General features: G+C 43.3%; 1 protein-coding gene across 1 annotated transcript in view; it reads left to right on the top strand.

Annotated features, from left to right (window-relative positions):
• The window catches only part of LOC138492881 (period circadian protein homolog 2-like), a 344,827-nt gene that overhangs the window by 110,589 nt on the left and 220,818 nt on the right, over positions 1 to 13,420 (top strand). The window contains 4 exon segments of the mRNA XM_069620199.1: positions 471 to 484; positions 2,260 to 2,301; positions 2,780 to 2,886; positions 12,431 to 12,584. Of these exon segments, the coding sequence (XP_069476300.1) occupies positions 471 to 484; positions 2,260 to 2,301; positions 2,780 to 2,886; positions 12,431 to 12,584 (317 nt within the window).

Raw genomic sequence — 13,420 nt, 5'->3', positions numbered from 1 at the left:
CAGCAGAATTATGACTACATTCCCTATTGTTATTCAGAATTGAACATATAGAGATTTGATGATGAAAATTGATGTTTGTCTGCAAGATATTGTGAGATTCAAGCAGGCAGGTAATGTACATTGTTTGCGGACACACTGCTTATGATTGTGTAATCATGGGCATGTGGTGACTTCCCCTACATAAAGTTTGAGGACAACCTTCAATTCATTTATTTAAATACGTTTACATTTTGATAATACTGCTTGTTTCTTGCACATAATAGTAGTGCAGGGCTGTATACTAGGAGGCATTAGATCGGGGTCGATTAATGTAGAAGCAACTAGATCTTACAACTTTATGGAGTTAGGTGACAGGTGTGATTGGCAATTCAAGGGGATTAGAAGGCACTTCTCTATGTTTAAATTGCTTTAACTGCTAAGAGTTATACCCCAGTAACTGGATACCTGATGGAATTTAGTCAGACATGAAGTCCAGAATTGTTAGGTGCCTCTGTAACATAAATCAAGCCTGATCATCTTTGTACATTAGCCCATTTTCTGCTGGAGATACTTTGGTTACATTTCATCTAGAATCAATTTCCCCAACCCTTGTGCCACAGACAGGAGCAGCTCTATTTCCATGCCTCTGCGACCCAGGCTCCTTAAAGCTTAACACTGTTTTCCACGCATGCCACTTCTGCCAATATGATCCAGCTGCCATACATGTAACTTCCGGTTCTGACCTTGTACTCCCCTCCACTTGCACAGTTGTGAACCATGTGCACAAATTCTCTTTGCTGAGTAGCGGTCAGAAATGCACACAAAGATCGAATTTTGGGTACCAGGAACAAAGCTGCATCCAGCCCAACAGGTCAGTGATGTATGCTACATTTACTCTTAAAAACTGGAAAAGATTCCAAACATAGGAAAAATAGAGAGCACAAATGCTCACAACAACAAACTAGAACCAGCCGGCACATAAGATTCCATGCCCTGTTTCCGAGCAACAGCTTCACAGATATGTTTGCCTCTGTGACATTGCGGTGTCACAGGAAAGAGATCTAATATTCTAATATTTTTTCTGCCTAATTTGGATAAGTTTACTGTAAAGATGTATATTTTAATGCATGACTTACTGCTGAAAAGAGTTCAACAATATCAGTCTCAGCTGAACAAAATAGCCCCACTTGGAATGGAGATTGCTTCTTTACTCATTAAAAAAGTAATCTTACCCCCAACTTTAAGCAAGAAGGGGTATATTTGGATGCAGCCTTGTACATCTGTCATCCACACCTGTCTACTCCTACTGTGGTCCCTAATATGAGGGAGAGTGGTATGCCTAGGGATATTCGGCCAATCCTTAGGGACCATTGTTAGTTAATTTGAGGATTGTTTACAGAACTATTGCTTACGTTTGAATGGCGGAAAAGCATCTGACCAATCTTTAAAGGGCATAAAATGCTGGCGTGTTGTTGCTGAGGGGACACATAAAATGACACCAATGGGCTCATGAAAATTTGTGACACTAATTCTAAAACAGGCCACCATTTTTAAAGTGACCATACTCATGTGAGGTTCTTTCCTCATGCAGTATTTTAGAAATATTGCAGGAAGTAAGTACATCATGATTATGGGTTGAAATACCTCCTTAAATCAGAGGTTGTACCCCATAATGTTCTACAGAGAAAGGGAAGTAAAATATTGCTTACACCCGCCGCCCCATGATGGTCACATTCTCGCCCACATTTGAATAGACAGCACAATGCACAGAAGTGTTCATACTGACCCCTCTGTGTTGTTTTCCCCTACAACTGTAGTTGTGTCAGCCGCTGCTGCCCCATGTGCAATTCAATCCTTAAAAAATTTGAAAGCAAGTCATTTTTTACATTTATGGAAACCGGGTTTTGTTTTTTACAGAAAAAACTCAGTTTGTTTCTGATATACCCTATTTCAGCTATGACTTACTTCCCTAATGGCGCTCAAGTCAACATTTATTTTACATTTCTTAAGTGCGAATTTAGCATATGTGCATCAGAGCTCTGAGCAGTAAACCATATGTATGCATGAAAACACAATATACAGAACTTAAGCAAAGAATATACATACAATATTTGATTTTAAATAAAGCCAAATAAAAGCAATACAATTATCAGGATGCAACACACAGTCATGGTAATATCCACATGCATTATTCCTGTAAAGGAATTACCCTAAAGGGTAATGGAAGCACAAGTCTGTGGCCCGAGAAAAAAGGGCATTGGCTTCCTGTGGAGGCTCCAGTTCAACTTAAATGCCTGCATGTCTATTTCCTATTGAAGTGCCGTTCTGTGTGTTCGAAATAAAATGTGTATTGATCTTACTGGAAACATTCTCTTTTCCTTGGTAGGCAATCTCTGTGCACAAATTTTCCCCATGTATCCTCTAAGGGCACTGCAGACTGACATGTCTGGAATCCAAAGTATGGAGTGATCTTTTGCGCTCTCCACCGTCTCTGAAATGAAGAACATATCTAAAAACACACGTGCACTAAGCTGTTCCCATTTTGTAGTAGTTTTCACTGACAGAAATTGATCGAACACATGTTGTACACAGCCTACTATGTTGCTTGCTATGCAATTCACTGATTAAGTCACTGATAAAAATCCACATTTTTGTTAAAAATAGAAGGAAAAAAACACACACCTTTCCTTCATGAGAATGGGCAAGAAGATCTGGTGCTAAATCATTAGACGGTCCTTAATTGTACCACGACAATAGACTGTGTGGCTTTGTGCAGTTAATGTGTCCCTTTAATTTTCAGAGCTGTTCCACTTTTGGGATATCTGCCTCAGGACTTGGAGGGTACACCCGTGCTTCTGCATCTTCACCTAAGTGACCGGCCCTTATTGCTAGCGATTCACAAGAAAAGTATGTTCCCTTTGTGCTTTTCTCAACATTTATTCATGCATAAGCACTAAGAGGCTTCCTTGAGGCAGCCTCAGCGCACGTGCACCCTAGTTCTAAGGTGTATTTTAATGATTGTCTGTCTTGCTTTGCAAGGGGTGGATTCTGCTTAGTTGGGCATGTTTCATACACGTCTTTCGGTGCTTGCTGCACTTCTATTTGCTTTGAGACAGTTGCATTTTAGATATAAAAACATGTTGCTAAAAAAAATGTACCTATTTCTGTCACATAAATTGAAGCAGTGTGAGACGATCATTCTTCGTCTTTTCTTTCTTTTCTGCAGCCATTCGATGTAGCCTGTTTTGGGGATACTTTTTTTAAAGACCATGCCCCAAATCACATCCCCTACAAACTTTACCCATCCAGTTCTATTCGGCATTCTTGACTCAAATATTTGAATCCCTTCTGGCACACCCTGCAGCAACTATGCCCTAGCCACGCTGCCTCCTTATTATAATAAGTATTAATCCCATAAGCCTTTGCATATATTTTCCATTGCACCTCTCACCTTTCAAGATTCATCAGTCATCCCTCATTGAACCTATTTCATAAACTGCTCTCATTTCAATGGTTATTAGCTGTCTTATTTCTATTTCCATGCCTCAAGCTGTGTTCATGCATCTCCATCCCATGGCCTTCCTCTTTTTTTATTTCTGTCTCTCATCACCATTCCTTTGCCACATCTCATCTCTCGTCACTTTCCATTTCTCCATATTCTTGGGTGTATACATGTGAATACCTACAGTAAAATATTGGCTTTTTTCAGAAGGTCTTGCTTTGTCCCTCTTCTGCACGATTCTCAAGTGCTATTGCCACAGATTTCGTTTATAGTCAACTGAGTCTAGCATGCGGCGAGGCTGCTAGAGAGTCGGAGGTTCCCTGGACTCTGTTTGAGGGTTTGGATGATCGTGTCAAAGTAGGCTCTGTATGTGGTGCAGAGTGATTTGAGGTCAGCTCTGTGATCCACTGAGAGCTAGTGTCATGTTTTCAAAGCTAATTAGAAAGGCTCCTGTTTCTGCACTTGACCATACAGGCTGATTCAATATGTAGAATCTGGAGCTGTTTCCTTTTTGGCCTTAATATAAATGCTGATGAACAGTCTTAAGCGTGGGTTGCGGGGCGAAGATGGATTGCAACTCTCGCCCACCTTGGATTTGAAGCCTGACAACTAGGATTTTCTTTAGCATGTGTAAGGGCAGGTTTGCTTTTTTTGCTCCATGTTGAACTAGGGTATGCAGGAGTGTTCTGTGTCCAGGAAGACTGATGATTTATAGTTGGCCAGCAGGCGAAGCTCATAAGCAGATAGGCAGCAGTGAATGTAGGTTGTGGGTATTTGATTAGCCAAAAAGTGGAACCTCTCTCTTGTCCCCATTCAGGCATTTTTTGCTGTCCTTAATACAGTTACAGATTTTCTCAAACAAAAGCATTAGATTTAAGTAGTGCAACTTGCCCTCCACTCACTGGCACTTTTCTGTGGAAGGGGTACTACATGACCTGGAAGGTAGAATGCCACAATTTCATACATGTTCAAGTTATTAATCACTTGCTAAACCAGTTAGGCTGAAAGTTGCTAGTGGTTTCTGTCCATTTGGAGGTCTTCGTTAAAGATAAGAGGAAAGTTTAAGAGCTGCTAATGACGGATTTTAAGGAAAGGGTTTCATTTTAAGTGCAAACTGAATGGGGGCACACTTTTGAATGTTCATTTGTAGCTCTGATTCCCAATATCTCCCTTTGCTTATCCGCTATGTACAATGACATTTGTTAATTTGAGGAAATGGAAAAACCTCTCAATGTAATGTTGCTCAAATTAAGCTCATCATTACTTTTTCAAGTTACCAATTATGCAAGGGCAATGTATCATTACATTTAATAGACATATTATTAATGAGCCACAACATTCAACATTGCAGTGGATATAGCCACATTTTTGTCAGTTGGATTATCATGGTACAAGGGCATGAAGTTGAGAGTCTTTGCTGGGTATGAAGGCCATGCTAAATTTGAATCCGTTATGTGAAGGTAGATATGAAATCCAGAGGTTGCATTGTTGCACATAGTTTAGATTTATTTTAGGAAAATCGGCTCATACTTAAAAAAATGAATGCAAAGCTGTGTACAATGAAGATTCCCCCTGCTAATAGCGCAGGGAGCTCTTGATTCTATTAAAGACAAGGAGGCGAGCATTAAGCTTCTTCTTCTTTATTTTCCACTCTCCAGCAGTTTCAACAAAATATAAACCCTGTAAACTTTTCATTTCATAAAATGTAACTTTTCTTTTATTTTTTAAACCAAACTTCAAGTCCCATGAATCCTGTAGTCCCATAGTCTCTGTTCATGTGACCTAGTCCTTCCTGTCCCTTAGTCCTTCCTCTTCTTGACTTCTCGAACTGTAATCTTTTCCCAAGCTGTGTAACCAACTGGTCAACTTGATCCGAACTTCTGCTCAGAGCTGGATTGGCCTCTCACACTTGAACTTGCGAGTTCGCTCCCGGCAATGTGGTTCTGTAAACATTTCAGCTGTTCTTTTGCTCATCCCCTATTGTCAGGAGGAAACAAAGGTACATATCAGGGCGGGGAATACACACCCTATTCTGGAAGGAATAATCATATTAATTATATACATTGCATCAAGTCATTCATTTCATCGCATCTGCTTGTGTATTCAGGACGGGAATTTAATGCTCGCCTCCTTGTGTTTAATAGAATCAAGAGCTCCCTGCGCTATTAGCAGGGGGAATCTTCATTCTATGTCATTTCAGAGGCGAGCATTAAGCTTGTTCAAAGCTTCTTACTACTGAATAAGCTATTGTATTGATTGGTCTAAAATAGAACGTTCTAAAAGTTGAATCACTGGCCCAATCTGCTGCTTCCATGATGTCTTGCAACGCTGCGCCTTGTCCTAATGCTTTTGAGGCCATCGCTCCTCTAACTGAGTGCGCCCCAAATCTGGACATATCGATGCCTGCCAGGTTCATGATGTCTCTAACCCATCTCGCTATCGTGGCAGTAGCTACTCCCTTATGTGGCTTTCTGCGCGCTATCAAAAGCTGTGTTATTCCTGCCGGCCTCACTTCTGCTGTTCTAGACTGGTACTCTCTAATACATGTAGCCACACACCACTTGGGGTGATCTTGCATATACGGGTAAGTAATTGATGAAGAGTCTGTTTTTGTCCTTCTAACTATGTTAAATGTCACTCCTTCCGGACAAAAAGTCTTTCTATTGAACTCTAGAGCCTTCATGTCTGCTACTCTCCTGCATGATACCATGCACGGGAGCATAGCTAGTTTTCCGGATAGCTGTCCCAGGGACAGATATCTGTTGTTAGGCCAATCTGCGAGAAATCTCAGCACTATGGAAACGTCCCATAAGGTTTCGTATCTTGGCTGTGGAGGTTTCCTAAATCTAATCCCTTTCAACAGTCTGATCACTGCTATATTCTCTCCTAATGGGGTTCCCTCTATCGGTAAATGCCTGCCGAAATTGAGGACCTATAGACTCCTATAGTCCTGTAAGCCTTATCATCCTGTAATAGTTCCACTAGGAAATTTAGTACTTCGACTAGAGGGGCAGAAACGGGATGAATCTTTCTCCTTCTGCACCATGTCGACCATCTATTCCGAGCTGCGTCATAGCTCCTTCTGGTGGAAGGTGCCCAAGACTCGGCGATGAGGCTTGCAGTCTGCGCCAAAATTCCCGGGAGATTCCAGCGTCTGCTGCTATCCTGCACGCCATCAGCGGCAGCATCCCCTTCACTCTCAGAGGGTGAAATGACCAAGCTGGGTCCGTGAGCAGTTTCACTCCTTGAGGTAATAGTCTCGGAAAGTCTATGAGCAGTTCCATGAGCGTCGGAAACCATACTTGCGATTTCCAAATCGGGGCTACTACTATGAGGCTCGCTGCTTCTCTGCGCACTTTCGCCAATACCCTGCTCATCATTATAAATGGCGGGAAAGCGTAGAGTGTCTGCTCTCTCCAGTCCTGCCGGAAAGCGTCCGCCCAGATGCTGCTGGATCTAGCCTCCAGCTGAAGAACCTTTCTTTCTGTGCATTCAGTCTGGACGCAAACAGATCTGTGTTAATCGGTCCCCACAGTTCTTCCAGCTGATGGAATGTTTCTCGATCCAGCATCCAATCGCTGGAGTCCGAGAGGTATCTGGAGTTCCAGTCCGCAATCACATTCAGCGAGCCTGGCAGATACTCGGCTACCACTGACGTCCCAGAATCCAGGCCGGTGTGCCAAAAATCCTTGGCTATCTCCGCCAGCAATCTGGATCTCGTCCCTCCTAGATGATTTATGTATCTGACTGCTGAAATGTTGTCCATCTTCAGCAGAATACAGGAGTTCACTTTTTCTTTCGTGAAAGCCCTGATCGCAAATGATCCGGCTAACAATTCCAGACAGTTGATGTGAAGCTGAAGTTCTTCCGCGCTCCATCTCTCCCCTGTCTGGAGATTCCCGCATCGGGCTCCCCATCCCGCTCGGCTGGCATCTGACTCTATTATCAGGTCTGGACGGTCGCCGAAGATGGCTCTCCCGTTCCATGCCTCCATATTCGCTAACCACCACTGTAGTTCTGTCCTGGATTCCTGATCGATCTGAACTAAGTGATGATAATGCAGGCCCTGCCGTAGATGTTTATTTTCAGGCTTTGTAGGGCTCGATAGTGAAACGGCCTGGGAAGATTGCTTGTATCGAGGCTGCTAATAATCCTACCACTCGAGCTACAGTGCGGAGGGAGATCACTGTTTTGCTGAGACAAGCTCTCAATTCCCTTTTTATGTCTCGTATCTTCCTGCCGGGAAGCTCTAGAGTAGCTGTCCTGGTATCCAGGATAAACCCTAGTAATTCTAACTTCTTGGTTGGTATCAATTCCGACTTCTCCTGATTCACTAGAAAACCCAGGGACGTCAGGAGCTTCACCACCCAGTCGGCTTGATAACAGAGAGTCTCCTTGTAGCTGGCCATCAGTAGGATATCGTCCAGATATATAATCATCCGTATCCCCTTCTCCCTGATCGCCGCTGCAACCGGTTTCATGATCTTCATGAATGCCCACGGCGCTGAGGCTAGCCCGAAAGGCATCATGGCAAATTGCCATAATTGCCCGTCCCAGTCGAACGCTAGGAAGGGGCGAAATTCTTTGTGAACTGGTATTGTCAGGTATGCATCTTTCAATTCTATCCTCACCAGCCAATCGTCTTGTCTGAATGTATCCCTGAGCTGATGGGTCCCTTCCATCTTGAAAAGGTTGTAGACTACCCATCCGTTCATTTTTTTCAGGTTTATCACAGGTGGACTAAAAACATAGTGCTCACGAATTTCGGGGGCAATTCGCATTGCTCTATCGTTTGTTTTTCCGCTAACTTTTGCAACTCTGTGTGTAATAGCCTTTTTTCTATTTGGGTCGTGGCTAGAGGACGGGGAATATGACTCTGAACGGGGTCTCTATGAAGTCTATTTGCATGCCTTTCACTGTTTGCAGAACCCAGGCATCGCTGGAAAGTGAGCGCCAGTTCTCCCAGAATAGTGCTGTCCTCCACCCGACCGGAGGGTATGCAAAGACTCTCACCTGTGGGGAAGTTGTGTCCTCTTCCCTGTCCTCTGCCTCTACTCCCTCTCGGGAATCGACCTCTCGGTGGGAAGAATACGTCTGGTTGCCAGTTCTCCCAGTAGGTGTTCCTGTTTCTTGAGGCTTGTGAACACCTGATAGCGACCGGTCGCTCGGCCTCTGTACCGACCGGTCCCGCTAAAAACTCTCCCGGGAAAGATCTTTTTCATTGAGGCCTGGGCTTTTTCTAATGAGGTAAAGGTTCCCACGAACCTCCCCATTTCCTTGCCAAACGTGTCGCCGAATAAGAGTCCTTGCGCCGCTTCGCCTGCTTCATACGACGACAGGTCCCCTAGTTTGTTGTAAATTTTAAGCAGAAGGCCTCTTCGGCGTTCTGATGAGATCGCACAGTTCGCGTTGCCTAAGAGGCATACGGCCCTCTGCGCCGAGTTGGCTAGGACTGCGGGGTCCACTTCCTCCCCCGTGTCTTTGGCCCGTTCTGCCATGTCCATAATCTTTGCTAATGGACCAGCCAGGTCCAAGACTTGGCAGCTCTTCCAAGAGCGGTCTATGCCCTTCCTGGGATCTCTGTTCGACTTGGAGACGAATGAGAGCATCTTCGGATCGAGTTCTGGTGCTTCCGCCACCTTGCCCGGTAAATCCGGCTTGGGACACTCCGCTCTCATCTGCTGCCTGACTTCCTTCTCTAGAGCCTTACGCAACCTCTGCATCATGCATTTAGCTACCCTTGGTGAGGGTACCCATTCGGAGGATCTGGGATTTCTTATTTCTTCTGGTTGAAACATATCTGATGTTTCCTCCTCCTCTAGGTTATTCATTTTCCTGAGTTTTTTCCTCGGAGGAGGCTGGCTCTCCTCGTCCCCTTCATTATCTGCTTCCTCCTGTGAGGAGGCCGGGGATTCTTGAGGATCCTCCTCTGGGGAGTACTCCTCTCTGCTGACCATATTGTCATCCCCTGGGTAGGGGGTCTCGAGGCTCGGCACCTGTGTTTTCCTCATGAACGCTTCCCTGAGCTTACTGAAAGTGACCGGAGCCTCTTGGGCCATTAGTCCTGCCCCTTCCATCTGGCCCGGGGGGTCAGAAGAGTCGCCGCTCTTCCGGGCCTTAGTACACCCCTTTGGACCTTTCGAGGAGGTCCTAGTGGACGTGCTTTCTTCGGTGCTTGAATTATTTTTGCTAAAAAAGATTTCAATAGTCTGGAGTCTCTCCTGTAAGGGTCTAACTCCTTGAGCTACTGCCTCTGACAACAAATCTCCCAGCACTTCCTTAAAACTGTGGACCAGGTCTTCATAGCCTGCCTCCTCATCACTCCATTCAAAATTGGACATCTCTTGTGCTGACAAGTGCCTTGAAATTACCTTAGAAAGGTGTAGTGGCACGTCCACTGATTCGCTTTATGAGACTGCATCTTCTTTATTTCCAGTTCGAGACTGTGATCTTTTTAGGGATTCTTTGTACTATCCCTTGAGTGAGTACTCACTGAAAAAGCTCAGTATAATGAAAACCAGCTTAAACTAGGCAGAATACATTTAAATTTGGAGCTAATTCGTGCTCCGTATTACTACGCGCTCGAAAATCTCCTTCTCACTGGAGAATTTCGAAATAGGCCCCTCCCCCCAAGGGAGGGGGCCTGTCATGCGAGCGTGACGCTCGTATTAATATGGAGGGGAATCCCTCTTTACGCGAACCGTGCTCGCTCTCCGGCCCCTCCTCCATAAGGGTGGGGGCCGGAGCTGCTCCTCTGTTCGGCCTCCACAAAGAATCCCTCGAATTCCGAGGGTGGGGGCCACCTACGCAGTACGCGAGCGGGGAAAGAAGAGCTTTCCCGCTCGTGACAAGCTCTGCCCCTGCAAGGGCAGGGGCTAGCCCGCTCCCAGCGCGTGTGAAAGCGCCGGGGGGCTCGTGAGGAGGAGATCTGCAGGCCCCTGGGGTGCCGGTAGTGCGGCACGGGGCCGCGGCTCCCTCTCACACCAAATTAACATGCCATCAATCAATTTCTCAATAAAACGCTGCGCCGCTGCGCGTTTATATAACAACATAAGTCATAACGTTCTATACAATACTACTAACACGTCGAACTATAAACTATAAACACTGAGTTACGGAGCACCAAGAAAACTGTACTTATCTTTTGGAGAGCAGGAAAAGAAGAGAAAGGACTAAGGGACAGGAAGGACTAGGTCACATGGACAGAGACTATGGGACTACAGGATTCATGGGACTTGAAGTTTGGTTTAAAAAAAAAAAGTTAAATTTTATGAAATGAAAAGTTTACAAAGTTTATATTTTGTTGAAACTGCTGGAGAGTGGAAAATAAAGAAGAAGCTTAATGCTCGCCTCCGTCTTGACATAGAATCAGGTCAAAAGTCATTCATCACCTTGTGAAATAATGTTAAATTGTCGTCGATAGTCTATATTGCAACATTGTAATTGGTTATTCATAATGCGCTTAATACGCAGAGGTTTCTAAGCTCGGACCCAGGGATCGAATCCATGTTGTTCGACGTCGTCTTGCTTCCAAGGCGAGCGCGTTGCCCCTGAGCTATCTTCTGGTGACCATTGACATATTTCTTTTTGTAATCACACATCACAAAAGATCAGGTTGAGCTTTGAGAGCCTGGCTGAATCTGCAGGGATGATAGTCTGGGGCAAAGGATAGTTCCAATTCCTAGATTGTCCTACGAATTGACATGTTCTGCCCAAATAATTGAAGGCTAATTTTTAGCAGCCCCTGCCCACCCCTGTAGGCATTTTCTGTTAGGGAAATACATATTGCATAATATGTTTTGAAATTCCATAATATGTGAATTTTCACTTAAGCAAACAAATGAGCAAATTGATTTAGCTTTAGTTCTGCATCTTGGGTAATGGGAAATGGAAGATACAGTTGTTGTTCCAATCCATATGTCTTAAAATGTTCTCACAGGGCAATCCGGGAGCAACCACTGTTTGCTGCTTTAGTAATTGGACATCGAAAACACTGATTTCTGACTCTTTCTTTGTGCCATATTCCCCATTTTATATGTGGATAATATTTGTCTGCCACATTTATCATTATGTGTACAGTAAAACACTGATACAAACTGATCAATTCTGGGCTGTCGTGGTCTCTGCCAAGTTCTTGGTAGTGGCCGCCGCAGCTTTTCTTGTGTGGTCAGAAGTGGAAAAATAACTTTCTTCTGAGTGTACTCAAGTAATAATTTGTGTAGCTTAATATTTGTTTTGTGCTTTTAGCAGTGGCATTTGGGGTATCATCCTTTCTATTGACCAAATGTATTTGTTGCTTGTTTTTATGTGCTATGATAACACAAACATTTGATATAGTAATTATTTAATATGATATTTACTATTGATATGATTTATGTGTAAAAGGTTTTATTTGTAAACCATGCACACTTTCACCATTAAAAAAACTGTGATTAACCAGTTTGCTCCTTTTTCTGCACAAATAAAACAATTGTTATATCGTCATGTCTTAATATGGACAAAAACCTGTTCACCCTATATTACATTTATTATGAGAGCAGCATAGACATTAGGGCATACTTGATGTCCTCCATCAGGGTGAACATTAGGTTATCTATGATGGATGCTTTTTTATGTCAAGTTTCGGCAGCCGCTTTATAATTTCAAAGAAGAATTATTAGAATCTTTATGTAGGTAGACATAACATTTATTAAAACTCAAATTAATGTGCTGGTCCTGAACAATACAGACTCTAACATGTTAAAGTTGTTAGAAAGAATTCTAGCAGTTAGAGGTTTCCAAAAATTCAATATGACTTAAGTTATGATCAGCGAGAAATCCCTGCTCCCAAATCAGGCTTCTTGCTCGGTATAAATACTACTTCACAAAAGAAAAGATTGTTTTGTAAATGTGAGATTTATGTGTTTTTTTTTTGTTAACGAAAAACTGGAACCCACTTTTTATTTTCAGTTTTCCAAAATGCGGGTCAGCCATTTGAATACTCGCCCATCAGATTCCGCACTCGAAATGGAGAGTACTTAACACTCGACACCAGCTGGTCCAGCTTCATAAATCCTTGGAGCAGAAAGGTTTCTCTTATAATCGGGCGTCACAAAGTTCGGACGTAAGTGCAACGTTATATTTTACTTCAGATCCTGACTGTGCACACTTTATTCTGTCAAAATCCAGAAGGCAACATTATTTGGCATGAGAATGCTCGACACCGTATGAAACAACAAACTTCTGTCTCAGGTCAATTGGCTCTTATGTGCTTTCAAGATCCTGTTTATTCTACCTTGCACAATGGACTAGTTTGCCCTTGAGATATCTGATTATCTCTTTCTAAATAAGGAGCTTTAACAAATGTGAAAGTTCCAGTAGTATGCTAGAAAAGGTAAAGATAACAATTTGCTAAATACCCCAAAAAGTAGAAGAAGTATTTCTGAAGATTATCTGAAACAGCACACCATTTTTTTTTTTCTTTAAACATCTTTTTATTTAAATGTTCTGCAATGATAAATCTCTTCACCTTACAAACACCCTGCCCTGCTTCCCTCAGCCTGCATCATGAATAAATATCAATTGTATCCTTTCATCACCACTCTTGGTGAACTTCTACATTAATTGTACAGTACCATAAAAGCCCCAACTGATTCCCCTCTGCGTCTTCGCTTCCCATTATCACATTAACATTTAACTGTTCTCGGCATTCAAGTCACTAAGGTAACGCAACGGTCTCCTTCCCCTCGTTTACATCTTTCCCCTTCCCTTACACGAGCTGCTTCTTCAGAATGGTCAATCATAGATTTCACGTGCCTTTCCCAACCATTGCCTGCATGTTGGTAAATGTATGTTAAAACAAGCTCTCGCCGCCGATAACACATTCCTCAACATATGCCTAACTCCCCTGAAGTCCTCCTCATCTCCTTTCAGTCGAAAGAGATGCAAAGGTGGTGTTCA

Source organism: Ambystoma mexicanum, chromosome 10 (genome assembly GCF_040938575.1).
Source record: "Ambystoma mexicanum isolate Mex_15411 chromosome 10, UKY_AmexF1_1, whole genome shotgun sequence".
Taxonomy (NCBI): Eukaryota; Metazoa; Chordata; class Amphibia; order Caudata; family Ambystomatidae; genus Ambystoma; species Ambystoma mexicanum.
The sequence above is the reverse complement of the archived record's forward strand: the minus strand, read 5'-3'. Positions and strand labels throughout refer to the sequence as shown.